Here is a 25165-nt window from a genome sequence, read left to right as displayed (position 1 = left end):
CAATCTTTTTCCAAGTTTTTCGTCCTAGAGACATGAATTGTCTCTTTGTCGGCTAATTAATATTTCTTAACTGTACTTTTTTTTTTTTTTTTTGGATGTGCCTTGCATGCAATCCTTCGGGGAGGGTGCACAAAGTAAATTAAGAGGGAAAAAAAAGGGAAATAAAAAATTATTCCACTTCAATTTTAGTCAATCTTTTATAATAAAAAAATTAATAATTACAAGGTTCTTACGTTTTCGGTGCACATGCATTTTAAAATATTGACTTTTAAAAACATTATGGTTTTTAAAAATCATACTTTTTGTAAAAACAATAACTATCTCAAATTTTGACTTTTTAAAATATTTTAAGTTGTTAGTGAACTTGTTTAGATTTTTTTTTTAATTTCTTTACTTTCTAGACAGATCAGCTACACTAGATATACCGACTCACCGAGAGCTAAAAATAGATTGACAATTTTTTTTGAAATTCTGTACTATATATAGACAAAATACTTGAATCATGAAGTAGCTAAAAAAAACCCAAAAATGAGTATTTTTTAAAAGAAAAACCAAACGTAGACGTTTTCAAAATGTAATCCCTGCAAGTGTTTTCTTGTTGCACCCTAGTTATTCATGTATATACAACTTTTTTATTTTGAAACTGAACGAAAAAATACTCTCTTCATCTCACAAAGTTAGTATACTAAGAAAAGACACGGTACTCCCTTTGTCCCTTTTAAGAGTTCCTACAAAAAGATATGCAATTTTCGGATCACAAAATACAGTAAGTACTTTTGCATTCAATTTCTTTGCACCAAATTAAATATATTAATTATTTCTTTAAATTGGTGTAAAAATATTCAAAAAACTAATTATGCACAGGGGTACTTTATTTTTAAATATAAAATTATACGATTTCAGTGGGGAACACTTAGCGACAGTTTGGAGTACAATTTTTTAATTAAAAGACAAAGTGTGTGATTTTGTACATAATTTTTCAAATTCCTTTATACCAGATTAAGGATCTCAACTAATTCTTTAAATTAGTGTGAAAGAGTTTCAAAAACTATGTACAAAAGTATTATATTTTTTATTTAAAATTTGCACGTCTTTTTTTAATGGACTATAATTTGCAGGTCAGAGGGAGTACGAGGTGCATTGTATCTTGAAAAAACATTTCTCTCTCATCGCATACAAATATTGATATGAAGACTTGCTTCATCGATCATTAGATTATTATGAGAATGTTCCAATCTGTATGATTACACCATCATTTTGGAATTAGCGCTTTAATTACTTTTAATTAATTGTGCCGTTCCTTGATTATATATTAGTTCCAGAAGATAGGGGTGAAAAGTTTCAACAATGTCATCAAAGTGACTTCATCATTAACCCTTCAGAAATTGAGAGGTCAACTAGCAAGGTGAAACCAACGGGCTCCTGTCCCATTGGGTAACTCATGTCCTTTTCGTGTGGAAGGTTAGAATTCGAATCCCTGTTATTGGTGTTTGGGTTTCAGAATTATCGATAGTCTCTGAACCCCACTGTGAACTAATCTATTAACACTCTACTAAATCCCACTAGCTGATCATGTATACAATATTGACCAAAAAATAAAAAACTAGCAAGGTGAAGATGCATCATGGCACTAGGGCTGCAAATGAGCCGAGACGAGTCAAGCTTTACAGTGTTCAAGCTTGTTTATTAAGTTTTTAACGAACCCGAGCTCGAGCTTGAGTGAGCTCAAGCCGAGTGGGCCTTGGCTTGACTCAAGCTCGAGCTTGTTCACGAACCTCAACGGACCAACGAAAAATGTATATGTATCCTCGCATAGGCCTAATACAACCAAAAATATTTTGATTGTGAAGGTATATATCTTTCATTTTCCTATGGAGCGGGAGTGTACTGGTGTGCGTGCGCTCTTACCTCCCTTGGTTGATTGGAAAGTGAAAACGGAAAGAACAAATTATGAAATAACAATAAAAATCATAAACTTAAGTATGTATACCCCGGCTCACGAGCCGAGCTTATCCTAGCTCGTTCTCGGCTCGTTTACATAACGAGTTGAAAAAATCGGCTCGAGCTTGTTCATTTAACTTCCAAACTGAGCTTGAACGAGCCACTAATGAGCCGATCTGCGAGTCGCTCTTTGCAGCCCTATGCATGATAAGGAAACTGACAAGCAACCTTAATTTTGCGGGCATGGATTAGGGTATGTGAAACTCTCGAATCTCGATGCCACTTGAAGTTTTCTCGCTCATTGGGTTTGGTCTATTGAGTGCTCTGTTGATTTTTTGCCAACTTAAACTTTGCTTTGTAATCCTTTTTTTCATATCAATAAAAAAAATTTGCTTCGCTGTTCAAAAAAAATTTAGAGGTGCAAAATTTTTCTAGATAAGACAAACTGATCCTATCTTGTTATCAAGAAAAATGTCGCCAAATTTTAACTATAAATCATGGGACTAAATTCTCGACGGAGCCTGAAGTGAAGAGAATGGTTAAATATATGATTTAACTTTAAAATCACACAACAAGATTATGTTGATCTGAAATAGCTTGTAACATAGAGCAAATATGATGGTTTATGAAATATTAGACTATTCACCTTTTTAATCGAAATAACCCCGTGCACAGTTCCCAATTATGTTTTTTTATTTATCTATCTCCACTCATTACATTTTAAAACCTCTCTCAAAACCCAAACCGAACAAGTTAATGTCTATCACTACAACTAAATCCAGCAAGATTTGGGAGCCACCTATCACACATGTACGTATAGGTGTAGTTGTTTGTGTATGCACATGTCATCTGTGGTTTAAGAAAAATTACAGATTAGAAATTCTAAACTCATGCTTGTATCGAGAAAAACGAACTAGCTAGGTCGGGCCAGAACATGCATGTCACGTTAGAAGTACATACAACTTGTTGTGGACATGCACAAACGCTAAGTGGATGAGAACGGGCTGTCATTTTGGGCGTGCGGCACGGGCACTGTAAGCACGTACTAGCCCTGCATGGGTACAAATATATGCACGTCATGTGCACGTCATTTTCCCTCGTTTTGGTTTTTTTTTTTTTTTTTGTTTTTTGACGAGTGAGATAAAGTTAGTATTGTAAGAAGAGCTAGATAGCACCTTGGGAGAGATGTTCAACTTCTAAAAAATAAAACGAGCTATGGAATCCGAGAATGCGGAATTTATAACTTATGACTACTTTCCAAGTTTTGCAATGGATGATATATAGCTCTCACAGAGGATTGGGCTTTTGTGTTATTGTGTGGGGTTCCGATGAATCTGGTTCACTCATTTTTGGACCATGGTTCGATTGAGAGTGACTCCTGGCTTCCACCTAACCTGCACAAGGAAGCACGACTAAAAGACCACACCGGAGGAATTTTGGAATGGCCCTCCAGTGCAAGAATGAGTACAGTTGCTCAAAAATGAAAGCCAAGAATTAGGGTTTGAGTATTGAAGACCTTGTACCTCTCTAGGGTTGGCATAATGGGTATTTATAAGGTACTTCTTAGCTTGGCCTCCAAGACTGCACATATGCTTGTCACGCGCCAGTTGACGTCACACTATCGTCACGTTAGGATTTTGTATTCATTTATAGGGTGAGCTGGCACCTTCACGTGCTCTCATCCTTATCCAAGCTTGTAACCGCTCGGGTGACATCACGGTCATCATCACGGCTATGGTTATTGTTCCCACGTGGGTGAGGGTACCTACGTCCATTCAAGGCCGAACGTGAGGTCCGATCGTCAAAGGGTCGGCACGTTCAACAAATGATTCCTTCTAACTTTTGGAGAGGCTCCACCGAACATCGAGACAACCCGAGCCGAACCGTCAACAAGGTTTAGACCGTTCACGGGAGGCTCGATGTCTGCACGGCGTGAGCACAAGCCGTTATTTCAGCCTACTACATATTGGATCATCATTGTCGAAGAGAAAGAAGACTCTTGTTTTGATTCATCATCTTCTAAGAAGGAAATGGTTGGCAAGTTGAATTATACCGACGATTTATAAATCCTGAAGTTCTTGATGATATTTATATCGAATTTTTACTCGTGTCATGCCGTGCTATGCTTGTGCTCATGCCCGTACCTCGAAAAAATAACCTAGCATGACTCACCTATAGCAATCGTGTCATGTCGTGTCGCTCTTAAATGTGCCGTGCTTATGTTGTACATGTGCTGCCTGACCCATTTGACACATCTAGAGACTACGTCGCAAGAATTACAGCAAAATGTGATGATATTATTTGTGCACGTACGAGTCATCTATACCTCGAGACATACAAAATGAGGTGGTTGAAGGTCCCCTTCCCATTTATGTGAGTGACATACGCACATGAATTGAATAGTCGTAAATAATGGGACCGCAGACCATTCCTTTCTTCTTCTTTTTTACTTCCATTCTACTCCTATTTCGTAACTCAAAGTCCTCTATGTATAATACCTAAGGGCTCGTTTGGATGCTGCACTGTGAAGGGATTGTGAAATTCCCCCTTCTAGTCTATGGAGCCGGCTGTATGGCGTTGTGCCCGGCTGTATGGCGTTGTTTGGAAAGTCAATAACAGAGGGATTTCTCAAAACCCCCTTCTCCGTAACCCCGCCTAATAACGGCTGAAGGGCTTATAGATGACTAGGGTTTGAGAAGTCATTGTGGAATCTCCCCTAATCCCCCTATCTTTTGAACGATCGTACCCTTCGTAATCACCCTTCCCCACCTACAGACAACATTTCTGTCGCCCTCTTCTCGGTCTATTGTTCAAAAAGCAAAAAAATTAAGTGTTCCAAATTTCAATTCGTTTGAACCGGTAGAAAGATTTTAATTTTTTGATCATTTTATCCGAAATGATCATAATTAAATTTTTGACTCTAAAACTCTCGTTGATTAGCCCTAAGAAAATCGTACAACCAAATATCTCTTAAGGCTAACCAATGAGAGCTCTAAAGCCAAAAATTAATTATGACCCTTTAGGATAAAATGATTAGAAAACTAAAATCTTTCCACCGGTTCAAACGGATTGAAATTGGAACACTTAATTTTTCAACCTACATTTTATATATTAAAAAATATGGTTAAAAAATTAAGTGTTCCAAATTTCAATCTGTTTGAACCGGTGGAAAGATTTTTGTATTCTGATCATTTTATCCTAGACGGTCATAATTAATTTTTGGCTTTAGAGCTTTCGTTGGTTAGTTCTAAGAGATATTTGGTTGTACGACTTTTTTAGGGCTAATCAATGAGAGTCCTAGATTCAAAATTTAATTATGACCCTTTAGAATTAAATGATCAGAAAAATAAAATCTTCTCACCCATTCAAACAAATTGAAATTTGAAACACTAATTTTTTTTGCTCAGCTTTCTCCCAAACCAAACCTTGCAGCTTTTATCTTTTTTTCTGTCCCATGCAACACGTATTTATTCTGATTATAATTAAACTAACAAATTTTGTCATAAAACAATGCATAAGGGCAAAAAGTCATTTAATAGCTTTTTACATCAATCCCCCTTCCTTATACCCTCAATTAATCTTCCACCAAATCAAGTATTATTTTATTCCCCTTTCTAATACCTCATCCAAACTGGCCAAGTACTATTTAATATTTTTTCCATAAATGTGGGTCATCCCTTATTAACCAATACCCCATACTATCCAATCATCTTTTCTTGCATAATACCCCAAAGCCTAGTTCCGCATCCAAATGAGCGCTAAGAGCAACTACATCGGTTGCTATTTTTGCAAAATAAAAAAAAATTGTTGTAAATTCTCAAAAATAACAAAAGAAATGGCAACTTCGTACTATCCCATGCACACCTATAAACTCAAAAAATTTCGAATACGACAAATGCCATTTTATTTGTCAAATTGGAGAAAGCATATGGCAAAATTGACAATATGACAATATTCATTCGTCAAAAAGCCAGATTTATTGACTTTATTCAAAAGAAATTGAGTATGGGTCAAATGTTTTTGCTTTTCCAATTCTTCTAGTTGTAACAAATAAAAACTTGAATAAATATAACGGATTTGCTAATCTCTGCCAATTAGGCAGAGGATAATATGCACATAATTTCAAACAAATTCATATATCAATGTATATCTCACAGTTATTAATACACTTTCACAAATATCAATACACATGTATTTTTCGGATATCAATGCACATTCTCCGTTTTATCTTACATCATTTGGACGGAGGTTAGAATAATCTTAAATATAAAACAATAAGCCAAGCAACTTTCTTTGTTTTTTGTATAATGCAGGGTATCTCATGCCAGTTTGCGCGCACTTCAGATTAATCTCTACAGCTCCTTCTACAGCCGTTTCACACACTTACACATTAGGACAAAATTGCTCCAAGAGTTATTGGCAAGAAAAATCAAATTTGATACTGCAAAAACCTTAGTCCCAAAGACTACTACTTGGCTAAAAAAAAGTCAACTTAACTTATTTAGCTAAAACATATCGTACGTGCGTTGTGCGTTTGTTAATTTGTCATAGTCCCGAGGATTAGGAACTCCAAAGGGTCTATTCTCTATCTCACTAAACCAAAACGTTTATCACAGTACCCCGACACGGCGGTGACCTTTAGATATGTTTATGTTACCAACAACGGAAACATACCAGCCAGTCACCAATCGCCACGTGGCTAAATTCCTCCCACGTCACAGTCCTGAGGGCCAGACCACGTGGAATGACTGTCTCCCGAAGCAACTAAACGACAAAAAAGTCCACGTCAGCGGTGGAAAAATGTACAGGTAGGACGGTGACTACATCACCGTCGCATTAACTGCTCTTGTTCCCTTGACACGTGGAGTGACCCAATAGGAAAGGAAGGGGGTTCTTTCCTTCTCTACTTTTTCTTATTTAGAAGAGATAGAAGAGACAACATCAGATGCCGAAGCCTTAGCTGCAGTCCTGCCCGGCCGGACAAAGAAAATGAACAGATCGGAGGTCGCTCTAGAAAGAAAGCCGGCTAACTCGAAAGTCAGAATATTGTAAATGAGCAATGAACCTTTTGGTTCGTTTCTAGTTTTTTAAGGCTAGATGCACAAGGTTCGATCAAGATACTATATTGCAGGAATCGTAAGTAAGATATATCTCCCTTAGTCGAAAGATCGAATAAATGATTCAAGACCAGAAGACAACGGGTGGACCCCGTCTTCTTTGCCGTGTCTGATGACATGGAAGAACCTAACTCATTCTCAACTCATTGTAACAAGGATTATTCTAACCTTCATCCAAAGGGGGTAAGATAATAGATAAAAAGTGTATTGATATATGTGTATTATCTTTCGCCTAGTGGGTAGAGAGGTCAGCAATACCGTTGTAACAAATGTAGCAATTGTTTTAACAGTATTAGAAGTTTTTTTTTTATTTGAGCTCCATATGCAAATTCCAAATTAAATTTTGCCCTAGGTCAAGGAAAATGTTAACTCCGTTCCACTAAGGTCAAATAAGAACCTTATTTTTTGAATTAAATGTGATGTATTGTGAGAGAATGACTTATCTCGTAAAACAAAAAATAAGTACTAAAAAATTAAATATAAACCTTGACAGAATGGAGCCTAATTGTATTGTGTTCTGCATGTGGAATCAATAAATCAAGAAAAAAATAGCTTATAAAGGGAAAAAAATGTAATTTCATTATTGCCTTTGACAGCATTTACCACAATAACGTTTCAATTCAGAATGTCACCCTTAAATTGTTTGTAGAGACCTCGAAGTGGGCCCCATTGATCCGTATGTGCACAAGCAATCTGTTCACATAGCTTTTGACTTCATTTTGGGCTCCTAAAACCAACCCCTCCTCTACGCAGGGTTCTTAATAAATTTTCTTTTCAATTATTACTCATATTTCTTTATCTATCTATCTATCTATTTATCTCCACTCATTATCTTAAAAACCTCTCTCAAAACCCGAATAGGGAATGTTGTCAAGCACCTTCTTGCAAAGCGGGTACAAAATGGTCAATCCAGCCGTTCATCTCGACAATACCGAGCAATGGATGTTTTAGATTAGTATGAGCTCAAATTCAATCCGAACTATCTGTTCCGAAATGAACGGTCGGATCGAACGCTGCTTTGCAGGGAGATGCTCAGCACCCAAATCAAACAGAGCCATTTTGATTTACAAATTGAGGAAGATAGTTAATTATTCAGTCACTTGTCAAACAGTAGTAAACTTTGTGTGTGGTCCAACTGATAGGTTAAAATCATGGGACAACGCATGCATAGCCTTCTGAGTCTGGTTAAAACACCCCAAAGGGTAGGATAAGAATGTCCAAAATGGATGGGATATTCAAATATGGTGCAGCTACTATACCTGCACATATGAAGATTTAATATATAACTCTTAGCTAGTGTTTTTGCAATTGGCACATCAATTTTGATAGTAATTAATTTATCTAAACAGAGAATTGGCACATCAAAATTGGACAATTGAAAGATTGATGATTGGATGAAGATGAGACAAAGAACCATATATTCATTTTCTTGATGGGAAAGAAGGTGTGGTCAATAGGACAACCTCAAGTTGGATCTTTTAGGGTACCCTCGAAGGGAGACACCATGCCCCAAATGGGGGGTGGGGGCAGTTAGAAATGCCCAAAAGAAAGGTGCACTTTTTTTCACACTCTCATGTCATTTCCCAGATGATCTGTCGTGTTTGGAAGACTACCAATTTCAAGAAAATGGAGTCCCCCAAACCCCCCTTTTTGTGAGGAGGGCTGTTTTGTCCCCTTCTTATTGTTTTACCCCTGGCACTATTTTCATTTCATTCGAATTTCAAGGAGCTCTCTCTTTTGATATTTCTAATCTAAAGGTGGCAGGCTGGATGGCTCGACTTAGCTCACCACACACACACAACCCCCTCCCCGAAATTCGGGTTCGAGTCTCACCGATAATGGGGATTGAATCTAAGCCATCTTGCACTACGGTGGTGCCGTGGTGACGGCCTATTTTCGTAGATAGTAGCTATAGCTCTAACTGGACATTCCACTGGCTGGTAGCTAGGGAGCTTCTATGGTCACACCCAAAGGGGTTGTTACACTGGTCGCCCCCTTCCACCCTCTTAGTTAATAAAAAAAAAAATTGAAGACTTAGGTTTGCATGACGGTTTTTTTTTTTTAGGAACACAAACATATATTCATAACCAAGAACAAGTACAAAAGATCACGCCAAAATTAACAACCGCGTCGATGGAGACTAGTACTGATCCGCTCGTGGAGGTTGCATGGTGTTAAACGTATAAGTAATAAAGTTGCTCCTCTTTCTAACAGCTTAAACTTTAAGATGAGTTGATGGTTAACAACCTAATATTGTATTAGAGCAAGGAATAGATCTTGCATTAGCCCGCTTATGGAGGAAAGACTGGCTACACGTGAGGGACGTGTTGAGGGTATAAGTAATAAAGTTGTCTCCCTCTTAAACAGTTTAAGTTTTTAGATGAATTGGTGGTTAACAATCCAATACATGATAATTAGCTATAAGAAAACAAAAACAAAACAAGAATCTTATTATTGAATTTGCACTCTTTTTTTATTAACGTCAGAAGTGAAGAAATAAAATATACGGAGTTATATGGGAAACAAAGAAGGTAATACCCATAACCCATTTAATAGTACCATGTTCAAGAACTTCTTGTGGGACCCACATGACTTTAATTCGATGTATCCAACTATATAGTATATATAACAAGACATCCCCATGTTATCAACCCATTCAGAAGCTGTAACCCATATCCACCCAAGTTCTTCAATAGATCAAGAAAGAGATAGAGAGAAACAAAATAGGAGAAAAAACCCACATTTTGTTCCTTACCTTAATTTCTAGACTCTTGAAACATCCTCAGTTTCTCCATAATGAAGCCTTATTTTCTACTGTCAGTTTTACTTCTGTCCACTATCATTTCTGAGGTCCAAGGTATGCCCAGTACCATATGAATATCTCTCTCATGAACCTATGTACTTGTTCACTTTGGGCATTACTTTTTCCTCTCTTTTTGTTGTTGTTGTTGTTGTTGTTGTTGTTGGGTACTGATTTTCCCTTGCTATTTTTCAGCTATACGCCTCAAGAAAGAGTTTCTACCAGTTAAGGATCATAAAATCCAGGTTGGTTTTCTCTCCAAGATTTCTCTTTTGTATCATTTTTAATAGTATGGGAAATATTTCTTTGTTGATCAAAATAAAGAAACTCCAGGTTGTTTTTTTTTGGTCTCTGATATTATAAGCTTTGTTTTGAATATAATGGGTATCTACCACTTATTTTTAATTAGTGTTACAAATATTGCCGAACACATAGTGGGTTTTCTTTTGATCTTCTACAGTAATATTTAAAGACAGATCAATGATTATCCAACCAAGGACGGAACCAGGATTTTACCCTAGCAGTGGCAAAATATATACTAAAAAAATTTAGTGGTGGCGAAACTATATAAGTTGGGCATAAATTTTTTTTTTACATATAATAATTGCATTTTTTAAAATTCTTGTCGTGGCGGTCGCCGCTACTAGACCCCCCTGATCCCATCTTTGTATCCAACTTAGTACGTATCGGCAGACATATGGCTGTAAAGTTCACGATTCTATTGATGGTGATATGTGTTTGTTAATGTGCAGGAGGGTAGAACTGTGAATAAAGCAAGTAATGGAGCTATTGATGGGGAGGATATTCAATGCAAAAAAGGGCAATGTTCATCAGGTACAATGAGGAGAAGAAATTCAAGGATAACCAAGGAAACCCACCACTTGTTACCAACAATTCATGAAGACTACTATGGACCTAGGACTCACAACCCCAAGCACCATTAACCCCTCTCTCTCTCTCTCTCTCTCTCTCTCTCTCGCTTGACCATTTAGTTTTCCTTAGAAGAGCCCCAATTGAGCTTCAAAACACTTAAAGCCATGACCATGTAATTTTTTTTCCCCCAGAGATAGCATTAACATATTAATGGATGTTTAGAGTTACAACTAAGGGTGATATCTTGTCCATTGGAATCGAACCTAAAATCTTCCTTTAAAAGGAGGTTGCACGACCAGCAGGGCTAAGCCCACGACCATGTGTTTTGACAAGGCAATTTTGTATCGTCTTAACTAACATGAATATTAGTAGGATGCCGAAGTTTGAATTTCCTTTTCCGTCTTCCAAATAGAAGTTAATTCAAGAAACATGTGATAGGAATTTCATATCATGTGTTAAATGGGCTTTTTTTTCTACTATTGCAGGAAAAAATAGAAAACTTATTGCCAAGGCAACGTCTACTAATCCCACCACCATTTCCAAGGTTGGTTTTCCATAAAAGATAAAGCTACACTACTAGGACCCCACATGATCACCACTATAGAGATGAGATCATTTGTGGGTAATACAGGATGTCTTAAGCCAACTTGCATGCATTTCTAGGGACGAGATCTTATGTTCTCAAATACTATTGTCCTTCTGTCTAAATGCATTGAGAATCATATAGCTACATTTCAAGTTCGCGAGTTCGATCTGAAATGTGTGACTACCAATGCATCGGAACAGAAAGACACAGATATTTGGATACAAAAAATCCGTGTGTCCCAGTACTACGATCCCCACTTCCTTTATATGACTCTATTCTTTATGTATACAGAATGAAACGAATGGAGGCAAATCGAGTACCGACGAAATTGGAGGAAAACACGAAAGTTTTTCCGTTGACTCATCGCCGGATTCCAATCACCGGGAGGCGACCCATGAACGGTATCCGGACACTTTAAACATAGATGAGATGGATTATTCTCCAGCAAGGAGAAAGCCTCCAATACACAACTGAAGTATTTTTGGGAAGGGAAGGAAACATGAAGAAAATAAAGTATAGAGATCGAGGCTTAGGAAAGATGAATATTGATGGGGATATAAGATGGACAGCATTACAGAAAAGCTGCAGTTTTTTTAGGGTTAGATATATTTTGTACATTAGTAGTCTATTGTACAATTATTGTTAGATTATATATATATTATTTCATGATTAAGTCATAATTAAGCACTAAGGAGTGCTTACTGGGCTTTATTAATCACTATATATACCTTGTAACCTATATGATGTTGTTGTTACATGCAAAGTATCATAATAACATATGTTCCCGTGTTTGGTTTCTTGCCAAACTTGGGAACTGGGTCTCGGACAGGCATAGGATTACTCTTAGTGTTGTAGATCACTTAGATCTCGGGCTAAGGATTTGATGTCTTCATTCCTTGCTTCTATTAATCTTTGTATCAATTTCAGAAATTAATAAAAAAAATTTGCCTTTCGAAAAAAACATATGTTAATGCTTCCTTTTTGGCAAGTACTAAGTGTGTTTAGTGCACTCTCAATATCTCTTCGTTAGCTTGGGCCTCTTCTTTTTTTTCTTTTTTTTATCAGAATTTTTTTTTTATAAAAACTAGATAAAAGGTACATCGAGAATGAAAATAGGTTCATTAGGGAGAGAATTATGAAAATAATTACGCTGGATATATATGTGTTGACATTTAGCTTTTTGCTTCCACGTTAAAAAACTTTCAAACTCCATCGATCAAGTAGAGGCGGTTGCACTATCATTTCAGAGAATTCAAGCAAATTAACCATTTGGGTTCGAAAAATACACGATTATACGATTGCATAATTTGATTTTTCTTCTTCATTTTCGATACTATTCCACTCATATCTAGTGCAGCTAGTGTAGCCCAAAAAAAAAAACTAAAATAAAATACTATCATATCTTTGTTACTGTTAAACTAATTAAAATCCTACCTAGCAAATAGGCCAATAGTTGTAGCAAGTATCACATGAAATGACAGTCCATGACCGTAAGAGTTTGATTGAACATACAAGTACAAATTAATTGTTAGCAAAAATGAGAGGCGACAAATGCCCACTGTCCCAAAAAAATTCCACATCATTATCTAAGTTGGGAACCATAAAATATTTATGAAAATTGCACATGATCTGAAACTACAAAGACCTTTATAATCAATGAATTAGGTGGGCTGCATTACATTTTTATTTTTTCCCTGTTAAAGCAAGTGTGTATACTACTACTTTTGGGGCAAGGGAGGGACCCGACGGGGTTTGAACCCTCGTCTGGAGCAAAGAGTATAGAGCGCCTACTACTTGGCTGTCGCCCGATTTACGTTTCTGCGGGCTCCGCATTACATTGGCAAGGCCTTTTTTTTGTTTGTTATTTTCTGCAACTTTCATGAAGTGGCCCACCAGAGCATATCGAATTGGCCCACCATGTCTCAATTATCGTTTACATGATTTATGAGTCTGTAGTAACTATCGGATGTGGGCTCACATGTCTTCTGTTGGGTCAAATGTGCAGTGGCCCAATAAGCTAGGAATGTGGTGGACCGTGAATTAAGGGTATTCAATGTGCATCGATGGTATTGTAGCAAGGGTGGGAATTTTTGACGCTACACGACAATACGACATGATTCAGACATGAAGTTAGCGGATTAGTGTCAGCTATTTTTGACATAGAATACGAATATGACACGAGATGATAACACGAAAACGTAAACAGGTTGGGTTAGGGTTGAGAGAATTTTGATACAAACACGAGATGACGCGATAAGAGAATTTATGAAAGGACACGATAACACGACCCGAAATTAGCGGAGTTGGGGTCGGCATATTTCTGATATGGAATACGAATATGACACGATACGATAACACGAAAAGTTAAACAGGTCGGGTTAGGGCTGAGAGAATTCTGACACGAAGATGAGATGACATAACACGATGCCCACCCCTAATTTTGCCTTGAAACATTTTTGGCTAAAAATCATTGGAAAATTAGCAAAGACAATTTTAAGTTAATAATTGTACGTGCTGAACTCACCGGCAAAGGGGTACCTCATCATTTGGCCAAACATAAAATTTGTTCAAGAACACTTTTAGTTTAGATGGATGTGACTTTGGTTTGAGATGTCCTGTCCTGTCCTATTTCTCGTCTTTCGTTCTTTAAACAGAGAAAAGATCATTCAGAACACACAAGGGTTTTGGAAGCATCAGACCCACCTATTTCGTTCTGGAATAAAACAAATGCCAAGATTTTGTGGATTATTTCTGTGTAATGAACTTATTTCATTGCAGTGCTAACGGAGGGTGGATTTCTGCTAAACTAAAATGGACTACAAGCTAATGGCAATAGTTAAGTTCTTTCCGCTAAATATTATTTTAGTTGATGTATATGAGGAGAATGACTTGCCTAAAATCCATGAAAATATGGGCTTTAGTCATTTTAGTCATTTATTCTCGGGTTCTAGTAGCTTGCAGGGTTCGCGTCCGCATCAGATTACTCGCTTGCCGTCTGTTTGGTGGGTGGTGGTGGTGGCTGTTGGTTGCGATGGTGATGTTGGGGTGGAAGTGGCTGGTGGTGGTTTGGGCAGGTGGAGGCGGCTGGTGTTGATGGAGGGGCTGGGGTATAGGTGGTTTTTGGTGGTGGATTGGGATGGTGGAGGAGGTGTGTTGTGGTGGCGGCGGCGGTGCGTGCTTTTACTGGTGATTGGAAGAGATTTGGGCTTAGAGTTTGTATTGGTTCTTTTCTGGGTCATGCCCATGTGGTTTCTAGGTTTATTTTTTGGGGCCTGGCCCTTGGGGTGTTGGTGGGCTTTGACCAGGCCATCATTTTTTATTTTCTTTTTTCATCCAACCCTTGATTGGATTTTCCCGACGCAAGAGCTCTATTGTGCCATGAAGCACAGTACCCCCTACCCACAAGGGTTGGATTCCCCCGATGCAAGAGCTCTACTGTGCCATGAAGCATAGTACCCCCTACCCACATCCCATATGAGAAGTGAGTTAAGGAGAGAGCTTCATTTATTTTAGGTAATAGTAAATGAGAATAAATTCTTTATAACGTCGGTGTAAACATTTGTTTCCTCCAAATCAATTGCATTGCAACATGTGTCAAAACAGTGGTCCTAATTAATAAAATATGACGATGTGACGCAATACAATTGATTTGTAGAAAACAAATGTTTACACTGGCAGTATAAAAAATTTATTCTCATCGTAAATACTAGTAGTATATAGTATAGATTTGTCGGTAAGGCTACTAATAAAAAATTTCTAGCCTATCGAAAAAAAATTCGTTGTGGCAATTACAGGGTTGTAAAATGCCAGGAAAATCTATTTCTATTTTTTTAAGGGAAATCACCCATAAAGATTTCGTCAATTTATTGAGATACCAAAACCGGTCAAATTTTTTTTATTACTTTCTTTAATAACGTACGTTATGCCCAAAGAAACATGCGTCAAGCATAAAAAGGATCATCAATTGAAGTAAACCAAATAAGTCTTTTCTCAATAATTTGTGTTCCTATTGTATTGAGACAATGAGGTCTTCTTCGTTCGTGGCCTCCCTGCTTCTTTTGCATCTACTCTTTTGCATTGCTCAAGGTTTGCCAAATTTTCTATCCCTTTTTAAATTTTCAACCTTGCCATTCAATGATCCCGAAAAAATAATGATGTCATCTTCGGTGCCAAATTCTCCCACGTCATTCACGTCGTTTGATTTGTGTTGAAAAACGAGATAAGTTTAGTTTAGAGGTCGTAATTTCATATGGTACCGATATGGCCAAACCGGTACAATTGTATTGCTATTTTTGGCTTTTTTACATTGTAGTAAGCAAACAAAAATAGCTTTGACAAAGTTATTTTTGTACCAACGGATGAACTTTCAAACGAGGTCTTATTCTATTGATTAATGCATATATCATGGATCTTAAATTTCTTTTGTGATGTTTCTATGTAGGGGTTCGATTGGAACAAGGGTTTCTTCCAGTTCAGCAGGGCTGTAGTACCAACGGAGAGGTTTCAGGTACATTAATTTTGTCACATGCTTCATATATCATTCAAAAGTCCCTCTCAGGTTTTTAATAGTTTTTTCTCCTTTTCATAGATACACACTAGTGTCTTGCCCATTCGATAAACGATGACTGAAAAAATATTAGTGAGAACCTTTTCGTGTGGTCAGGTGAATTAGTAGGTGACTCTTGAAATTTTCTTTTCTGGCTTAAAAATAAGAAAATTTTCACAACAATTTAAAAAAAAGAAAAAAAAAAAAAAAAAGAAGCCAACATAGTTGGGATGGAACCTTGCTACACACACATATAATTTGTGCACAGATTTCGTTGTGGGGCCTACCACGGGTCCCACACAAATAATCCGAGCCGTTCATAAAATGAAAAAAAAAATCGAGCGTCACCGAGAAAAATTTAGCTCAATGCTCGATCCAATCATCTAACTTTTCATTATTCTGAAATCTGAATTAAAAGTTAGACGATTGGATCGAACATCTATACATATTGGATTAAGATGATTTTTCGCGAAAACTTTTTAAAATTTTTTTTACATTTAATGTACGGCTCAGATCATTTGTGTGGAACCCATGAAAGGCCTCATAACAAAATCTGTACACTAATAGTCTGTGTGAATAGACTTTCTGGTTGGGAATGTAGGTCGTTAGTTGTAATGCCTATTTTTCCCCATTTCCTTTTAATCTTTGTAACTTCAGTTCACTGATTAATAAAAAAAAATTTGCCAATCAAAAAAAAAAAACTTAGTTTTCTTGCAAAATAAAGTATATATATATATGTCATGTTATTGATCGAACTCAGTTTTCTTTTCAAACAAAATAAACTATATATTTTAGGTAAAAATATAGAATAATGAATAAGAAGATGAAAATTGAAGGAAATTCCTTGTAGGACAGAGAGCAAAGCAGAGAGTTTCCTTTTATTTTACGTAACTATGTTAATATAGTACTACGTATATAGTATAAATAGATATTAATTACCTTATAGAAATTCACTTAGAATATATATGGAAAATGATATTGGCACTCTAAAAACTGATGCAGGCACTCCAAAAAATAAAAGAAAATGACTTTGGAATTACACTGATTTTGGAGTGCCTGTATCAATTTTTGGAGTGCCAATATATATATATATATATATATATATATATACAGTGCCTTCTAATGCGGGCACCCGCATTCAAGCAAGTTGCGGACTTTGCCTTTCCCAATTGAATTTTGATGATCCGAATCGCTCAATGTGTTCAGAACATGATTTTAAGGATACTCGCGTGAAATCAGCAAAAAAAAAGACCGGAAAGGGCTTCATCTGAGCAGTTTTTGTTTATTTTTTATTGAACGGTTTAAATAAAAACTGCTCAAATCAAGCCCTTCCCGGTCTTTTTTTTTTTCCAATTTCTGGTGGGTACTCTTAAAATCACGTTCTGAACACATTGAACGGCTCGGATCATCAAAATTCAATCGGGAAAGGGAAGAAATGGTGTGGTCCGCAACTTGCTTGAATGCCGGCGCCCGCATTAGAAGGGCACTGTGTGTGTGTGTGTGTATATATATATATATATATATAAAAGTGATTTTTTAATGTTCAAGTTTGACTTTTACGGACTATGGGTTGGTGCTATCCAGTGAGGTGCACACCTCCGAGCCGTTGGATTGTGCGTTCGACGGCTCGGATCTTATCTCGACAACTAACGATCGAGAGTTGTTCATTATCGAGATAAGATCTAAGCCGTTGGATGGACGATCTGACGGCTCAGAGATGCACAACACAATGCTGCGGACACCACAGCACCATCCCCTATTCGACTTTTACTGTAGCTTTTTTGTGTTCGTGTACAGTCGCTTCTTTTTTTCTTTCTTTTTTTCGTTTTCGTGTGTTACCTCTCCCACCTAGTGTAAACATATATTCACTATATAATTCACTAAAAAAAAAAAGGTCACACATGTAGAGTAACAAATTTGCATTAGCATGAGAGTGAAAATATATTCATTTGAAAGGGCAATAGATCCAATAACAAGTGCACAATCACTGCTCTCTTCATTTTCAGACCGATTATGTGCTAAAATTTAGTCGACTAAATTGAACTAATTATTGAATTTTCTTTACTTATATTGTAGCAGAGAACAATGGAATCGAAGAAAATGTGGAAAACAGAAGAAGTTTGGTGGGAGAAAGGGATTCGTATGTAGAAGTTACGATAGATTACGCTCATGAACATTCATCAATTCCAGTTCACCATCCGTAAATGAATATAAAATGCAAAAACCAAAGCAGTACATAAAACACTAATAAACTACTATTTTTTTTGAGTTTTCGAAAAAAAAATTAGTAGTTTATTAGTATTTTATTTACTGCTTTAGTTTTAGTATTTTTTTAGTATTTTGTGAGGAATCCTATATTTTATGTTTTCATTTTTTTACAAGAATTAGGATTGCTTTCTAATATTTTTATAACCTTTTTAACTCTAGAGTAAGATTGAAGCCATTAGCGAAGGGGGTTGTTTTTGTTTTGATTAATAAAAATTGAGATGTTTCTCATTATCATGCGTTTGTAGAGGAAGTATTTCTAATTTATGCTTGTTCGTGATTGTGATTGTCATTGTTGCACGTTTTTCCTTTTTCAACACACCTTCCTGCATCAAACTCAAAGACATATTAGTGATTATAATTTATGGGATGTAAATCATAACGAACCCTAATTGATGCAAATTAAAACCTCGTAATTTATGGTGCAAAAATATAATTTTGAAATTATCTCCCAAGTAGTTTGGGAAGAAAAATGCATATGATTTTTTTTTTTGAAAAATTGCATAAGGTTTTTTGTTTAATTTTTAGGAATGCAGTAGTCCCACGTTGCTCATGGATCCAACCCTGGTCCAATGATCCCAAACCCAGGCCCATTATAGAATTCTTATGGGCTTGTGAGCTTTTTTTGGGGCCTTCAACCTAACTACTTTTGCGACTTTTCAACACGATTTTTTCGGTTATTTTCTCTTAAATTTACCAGATTTAAGTTGAATTTTTACATCATAATTTTCTTCGGAATTAGAGGAATCGAAAAAGTATAAAAGTACATACCAAAGTTGAAAATGTTCGGACAACAAAAAAGACCAAAAAAGATCATCTATAAGAGGAAGAATGTGTGTTCCGATCTTTTTGCAAGATCATACACGATTTTATAAAGAACCCTCTACCTCATTAGCTTAATTTCATCAAAAATGCTACTTATACAACCGTTGTATTGGTTGTGTGCGTGATTCTGACCGTCCAGATGTATTTGGACGGTCTAGATTTTATAAAAACTTTTCCAAGGAAAAGTTAACTTTTATGGGGGAAGAGTTTGAGCGAATCCTGGCCATTTATTACAGCAATAGACGGCTAGAAATTGGTTATGTGTTGTGTTTGCTGTTAGTTCATTATGTTAAACCAAGAGAAATATTTTGACAGGTGTCATTTTCCGGATGGTTGGACCTAGCTACTATAGGTGGGGTTACAAAAATTTTAGATCGTAATGAAAATCCTATTAAGCCAGGCTGAAGATGTGATATCAATATGAGGTGACTTTTGTCTATTTCAGTGCTCTTTGGACTGAGGGCGTGTTGTTGGCTCTTTGGCATCCGATACTCAAAATCTCGTGCTAAAGAGTGTGGAGGTTCAAGTCTACTTCAAGAGATTAGTCAAGTGGTTGTATGGGATTTTAGGGGTTTGCTTCGCTCTAAGGTCTCAAATTCCTCTGTTTTTTTTTTGCCTGCAACACTAGCTTGGGTCACCTTACCCCACGCGTATGTGTGCGTTCGAAACGGCTGAGGGAGGGACTGTATGAATTATTTTGAGGTGCGCGCAAACTGGTCCGGGACACTCGCATTTCCAAGAAAAAAGATAAACATTAGTGAATTGTCTAATTACGGGTTTTGTTGCACACCAGTGGGTTGCTTTATTTTGTAGTACTGAGTGTATTCAAATCCAAGCCACTTGGATAACCCAAAAGCATCTTTCAAAACCCTTTCAAACAATTAAAGTTCATCGATGAGTGGATTGAGAGAGAAGATCGAGAATTTAGAGTGGGAGTGAAAGCCATTTTGAAGAATTATGTGACTAGGGTTAGAATACTGCTGCAGTGATCGAATAGCGAATTGTCCCCTAAGAAAATAGTCCTTTGGCTGGTTCAGGCTACTACATTCAGTACATTGAAGAGAAAATAGAAAGAAACGGGAAGGAAAGAGGAAATTTTAACAAAATTTTGTCCTGTTTCTTTGATTCCTTTTTTTTGGTACGTCAGAAATTCAATTAACTAAAAAAGCAAGGTCCACAGTAGCGTCATAATAAAGATAAAGGATAGAATAGCCCGAGATAAGTCCAAAGAGCACTAATCTAAAACCTGCCAAAGAAGAAGGCTATCTTTAATCAAGAACTCCCGTAGGAAGATGGGGATAGTCACTGCAATAATCAGCTCGTCGTTTTGTTCGACTCCCAAGTAAGCAAGATGGTTGGCACATTGATTGGCATTACGGTAAGTGTGGGTTTCTTTGATTCCTTGTTTGGGTGGAGGAAAGGAAAATTTTCCCTTCTCTTTTACGTGATCCCTCTTCTCAACGTTTTCCTTCTATTTACTCTACTACTTCCTCTCCCGTATTTTCTCTTCCTTGCTCTTCCCGTCCACATTTTCCAAACACAAAGTCCATTTTGTTTGGTTTTGAGAAAAAAAAATTGATGTAATAAGTGAAAAAAGATAAATAGAAAAATTTATTCAAAGTCATGCAGAGTGTAAAATTTTTTCTTAAAACTTGTAAAAGTACAAATCAGATTGATATGCCATTGGGAAGATGTAGATCCATTGCAAAGAGTAGATCAGAGGGTGTTAGCTTTTGTTATCTAGATTCCATCACTACATGCATGATTGAAATTATTATTTTTTTCAATCCATAGATCTAGAAGAAATCATTTTTACATCAGATATGAAGTACAGAATACAAATACGGGACGCTATATCGATTGTGCGTGAGAGTTCACGAGACAATCAAGCCCAACAACTCAACCAATACAAAAAATAAGCCCTTATATATAGGGTAGAAACAAAGAGAGAAATGAAAAGTCCTTTAAGGGAAAAACGCAAACATACAGGTGGAGAGACTCGAACTCCTGCCCTCCTAGTGAAATGCAAGAGCCTTGAGCTAGCCCGAGTTGGTTAGTGATTGAACTTTTTAGTTTGTATAGTCCACGAAGAAAATCGTCCAAGAGAAAAACTAAATTGATTCGGATATGATTGGTTTATTGCTCAACTGACATTTGCTTTAAAAAACAAATGGTCTTGAAATTTTTGCTTTAAAAAACAAATGGTCTGTACAATTTCAAGGGTAGCTAGAATGTAGCACAAATCTATCAAGATTATATAATCATTACTATCCAGACTTTACAAGCAGAACAGTTCAAATTAAGGTAATTAAATCTTGGTGAAGTCTATCGGGACACCCTACATCTTCATAGTTTAGCGCCCTAGGAGACTTATGTCCGTGTATTTTTGTGTGCTTAAAAACGTGGGGTACCAATAGGACATTCTCCTCATTGAACGGAACACCCAGCCATGATGCAAACAACATCGACCATACTTTGGAGGTTTTCCACAGCCTTCCATTATAAGAGGAAAAACAGAATTCACTCAGAAATATACTACCATGTGGCGAGGATATATTAGCCCATATCCACTATAAAAAGACCACACCGTCAAAATTTTTGGAGAGAATATTTCGGAGAGAACCAAACAAAACAAAGCGCACATATTTCTCCTAGTTTTGCACCCGCTCTTCTAGCCCCAAACAAAATGTCCATCAAGTTTCTCCTAGTGGTGCTCCTTGCTGTGGTGGCTCTCACCACTTCTCACCAGCCGACCACCACAAACCACCTACTAATCCCAGCCACAAACCACCTGCCGTAGAAGTAGAGGATGGTAAGAAACCTACATGTAGGGCAATCGCACGAAAATATAGCACGTATAAAGAAGTAAAGAACAAGAACAACAGTTGTCGATATATTCACGGCAAGAAAATTTTCTTTTTCCCATTTTGTTCTCGACATTCAAGAGAAGCGTCAATTTACGTACTTTTTCATCTTTCTAGACATGTCTTTAAAGCGCCCTTAATTAGCACTCATATAAGAACAATGCGATCATGCAGCGCCCTTAGTAGTCGTATGAGAACAATGCGACCATGCATAAATTCGTCAGTAAAGCATAGCATCGTTGTGGTAATTCCAAGGTAATTAATGCCAGGAAAATCTATTTCTCTTTTCTCTTTTTTGGAAGAAAAATTAAGAGAAATAACCCATAAAAAAATTTTAACAAGTTTTTTTTCTTTGCCTAATCTTTATAAAGGAATTTTTTTAATAAGGTTATGCCCAAGGAAATCAACCATATACGTATGCACATGCATCAAGCATAAAAGGGCTCATGACTTGAAGTAAACCAAACAAATCTTCTCTCAAAAATTTGCTTCTAATTGTATTGACAATGAGGCCTTCTTCACTTGTGGCCTCCCTGCTTCTTTTGCATTTACACTTTTGCATTGCTCAAGGTTTGCCAACATTTCTATCCCTTTTAGAGTCCACCCAAGTCATATGGAGTAGCAAATTTAACTTTTTATCACAATCTAAGTCCAACCTTGCCATTCAATGATCCCCAAAAATGACAATGCATGCCATCTTTGGTACCAAATTCTCCCACATCATTATCACGGTATTTGATTTGCATTGAACAATGAGATAAGTTTAGTTCAAAGGTCGTGATTTCATATGGTATCAATATGGCCGGCCAAACCGGTGCAACTATATTGCTAATTTTTTTTTTTTTTTGGGCTTTTTCCCATTCTAGTAAGCCAAAAAAAAAAATGGCTTTTACAAAGTCATTTGTTACCAATGGGTGAAGTTGATCTTAAATTTATGCTGTGTTGTTTCTATGTAGGGGTTCAATTGGGACAAGGGATTCTTCCAGTTCAGAATGATCAAATCATCCACGTGGGTCTCTCCAACTTTTTCAAACCCATTTGAACTTGTGCACAAGATTGTTTTCTAAAATAATAAATCTTCTAAATTAAAAAAAATATTGTTATTGAATTCAGGTAAAGGAGGGTGTTCTGACCAGCAAAAGCGCCTACGAAGGGGTTTCAGGTACATTACATTAATTTTGTCACATACTCCATATATCATTCAAAAGTCCCCGCTCTCATGTTTTTAATTTTTTAATTTTTCCTAGATAGACATATTAATTATCTTAAATTTCTGCTGTGTGTGTACTATGCTTCTTCTTTCTTGCTTTTTTGTGTGTTACCTCTCCTCCCTATTGTAAACACATATTCACTATATAAAAATAAAAATAAAAGGTCACACACATAGAGTAACAAACTTGCACGAGCATGGGAGTGCATATTAATTTGAAAATGATTGTTATGTTGAATTTCAAGTCCAAAGTGATAGTTCCGATAATGGGTGTACAACGCACGTGTTGCGCACAATTAGTAGTTGCGCACAGTTAGTCGTGCACAGCACAACCACTGCTCATGTTATTTCTAGACAGATTATGTGCTAAAATCTAGTTGCCTAAATCAAACTAATTATTGGATTTTCTATATTTATATTATAGCAGAGAACAATGGAATTGCAGAGAACGCGAAAAGCCGAAGAAGTTTGGTGGGTGGAAGGGATCCATACGTAGATGTGATAGATTACGCTCCTGCGCATGCAACACCTCCAATCCACAACTAATTGACTCTTGGAAACAACTGCCAGTGATGAAAATGTTTTTGAAGAAAATATATTGAGTTTTGGAGAAAAAAGGTAGGAAATGGAAATAAGAGCAGTAAATGCACCACAAATGTATTGTTCTTGATTTTGTATGGGAAACATATTTTGTACTTCAGATTTGTACGGCAACAAATTTTGCCTTCTGAAAATGTTATTGAACTGAGAAAAATGCTCAAAATTTGTCCGGTTTAATTTTTAGGAATTGGATGATGATGGCGATGCTTCTTCTTTTTTCATTTTCTCGTTGGTTTGCGATCCTTTACTTTTTCTTCTCTCTTTTGTGGAGGTTTTCTCTCCGGTTTCTTTCTGTGAGTTTTTCTCCCGACTAGATTTTTTCCGTTTGGGTTGTTTTTTGTTTATGCAAGAAAATGTTTTCTCGTTGGTTTGCAATCTTTTACTTTTTCTTCTCTCTTTTGTGGAGGTTTTCTCTCCGGTTTCTTTCCGTGAGTTTTTCTCCCAGCTGGATTTTTTCTGGTTGGGTTGTTTTTTGTTTATGCAGGAAAATGTTTAGTTGATTTAGGGTATAGTCTGTGGGAAGAATTCCCGCCGTCTTAGTTACTTGGTCTTTTTTTTAAGTAGGAGTTTACACCGTTGAAAAAAAATAAAAAAAATTTGGAATTCAGTACTGCCACGTCGCTATTGGATCCATCATAGGTTGGATTAATTCAAACATAAAAAAAAGTACGTTGGACCAACTTTCTAACACACCCTGGTCCAATGATCCCAAAACCCAGGCCCATTATAGAATTCTAATGGCCTTGTGAGCATTTTTTGGGGCCTTTGACCTAACTATTTTTTGACTTTTCAACATGATCTTTTCGATTATATTCTCTTGAATTTTACCAGATTTAAGTCAAAATTTAAAATCATAATTTCCTTCTCGATGGGAGGAATTGAAAAAATATGAAAAACCAAACCAAAGTTGAAAATGTTCGACGAGAAAAAAGACCGTCTATATGAGAAAAAAATGTCATTTTCCGGTCTTTTTGCAAGATCATACACGATTTCATAACGACCCATCTTCCTCATTAGCTTAATTTCATTACTATTAGTTTCTGATGTTAAACCAAGAGAAATATTTTGACAGGTGTCATTTTCTGGATGGTTTGACCTAGGTGGGGTTACAAAAATTTTGAGATCGCAATGAAAATTCTATTAAGCCAAGCCCAGGATGTAAAATACCCATGATGATATATCAATATATATGAGGTTGACTTTTGCCTATTTCAGTAAACTTTGGACTGGAGGGTGTGGTGAAACACATGGGTTCAAGCACTTGTCCAATTTAAATGATTTAATTGCATGTTTAAAAAGCAAGATCATACACGACTACGATAATATATATATATACACACACATGTGACGATGGTTATCAGATCAAGCTGAGCTTTTTTCATGGATGATCTGCACATTGATAAGTTATCATATTGGTGGAATATAAATTACTTGGAAGATATGTGTTGATGGAAAAATATTTGTAGACACACGATACTCAAAATCTCGTGCTAATAAAAAAGCGTGGAGGTTTGAGTGCACTTCAAGGCGCAGTGTCA

The 25165-nt window shown here is 36.6% G+C and overlaps 1 protein-coding gene and 1 long non-coding RNA gene across 3 annotated transcripts; both read left to right on the top strand.

Annotated features, from left to right (window-relative positions):
* Positions 1-9709: 9709 nt before the first annotated feature.
* Positions 9710-12278, top strand: LOC131299436 (uncharacterized). The gene is made up of 5 exons (XM_058324988.1): positions 9710-9915; positions 10054-10103; positions 10611-10692; positions 11217-11275; positions 11609-12278. Exons 1-5 carry the CDS (start codon positions 9855-9857, stop codon positions 11789-11791), a joined length of 435 nt encoding a protein of 144 aa, XP_058180971.1. The 5' UTR covers positions 9710-9854; the 3' UTR covers positions 11792-12278.
* A 9295-nt stretch (positions 12279-21573) lies between these two features.
* Positions 21574-23787, top strand: LOC131299429 (uncharacterized). 2 transcript variants are annotated; one of them, XR_009190769.1, is made up of 4 exons: positions 21574-21765; positions 22774-22826; positions 22931-22979; positions 23452-23787. It is a non-coding gene; the product is annotated as an uncharacterized LOC131299429 (long non-coding RNA). The 2 variants fall into 2 exon arrangements; XR_009190768.1 differs by having other exon boundaries at positions 23455-23786.
* Positions 23788-25165: the final 1378 nt, after the last annotated feature.

Source organism: Rhododendron vialii, chromosome 1a (genome assembly GCF_030253575.1).
Source record: "Rhododendron vialii isolate Sample 1 chromosome 1a, ASM3025357v1".
Lineage (NCBI taxonomy): Eukaryota > Viridiplantae > Streptophyta > Magnoliopsida > Ericales > Ericaceae > Rhododendron > Rhododendron vialii.
The sequence above is the reverse complement of the archived record's forward strand: the minus strand, read 5'-3'. Positions and strand labels throughout refer to the sequence as shown.

What these genes read in the sequence shown, in the direction of transcription:
- LOC131299436 (XM_058324988.1), top strand. Translation starts at nt 9,855, where the DNA reads ATGAAGCCTTATTTTCTACTGTCAGTTTTACTTCTGTCCACTATCATT. An exon ending in TTAAGGATCATAAAATCCAG is followed by an intron (nt 10,104 to 10,610) that starts GTTGGTTTTCTC and finishes GTTAATGTGCAG; the next exon opens with GAGGGTAGAACTGTGAATAA. An exon ending in AAAAGGGCAATGTTCATCAG is followed by an intron (nt 10,693 to 11,216) that starts GTACAATGAGGA and finishes CTACTATTGCAG; the next exon opens with GAAAAAATAGAAAACTTATT.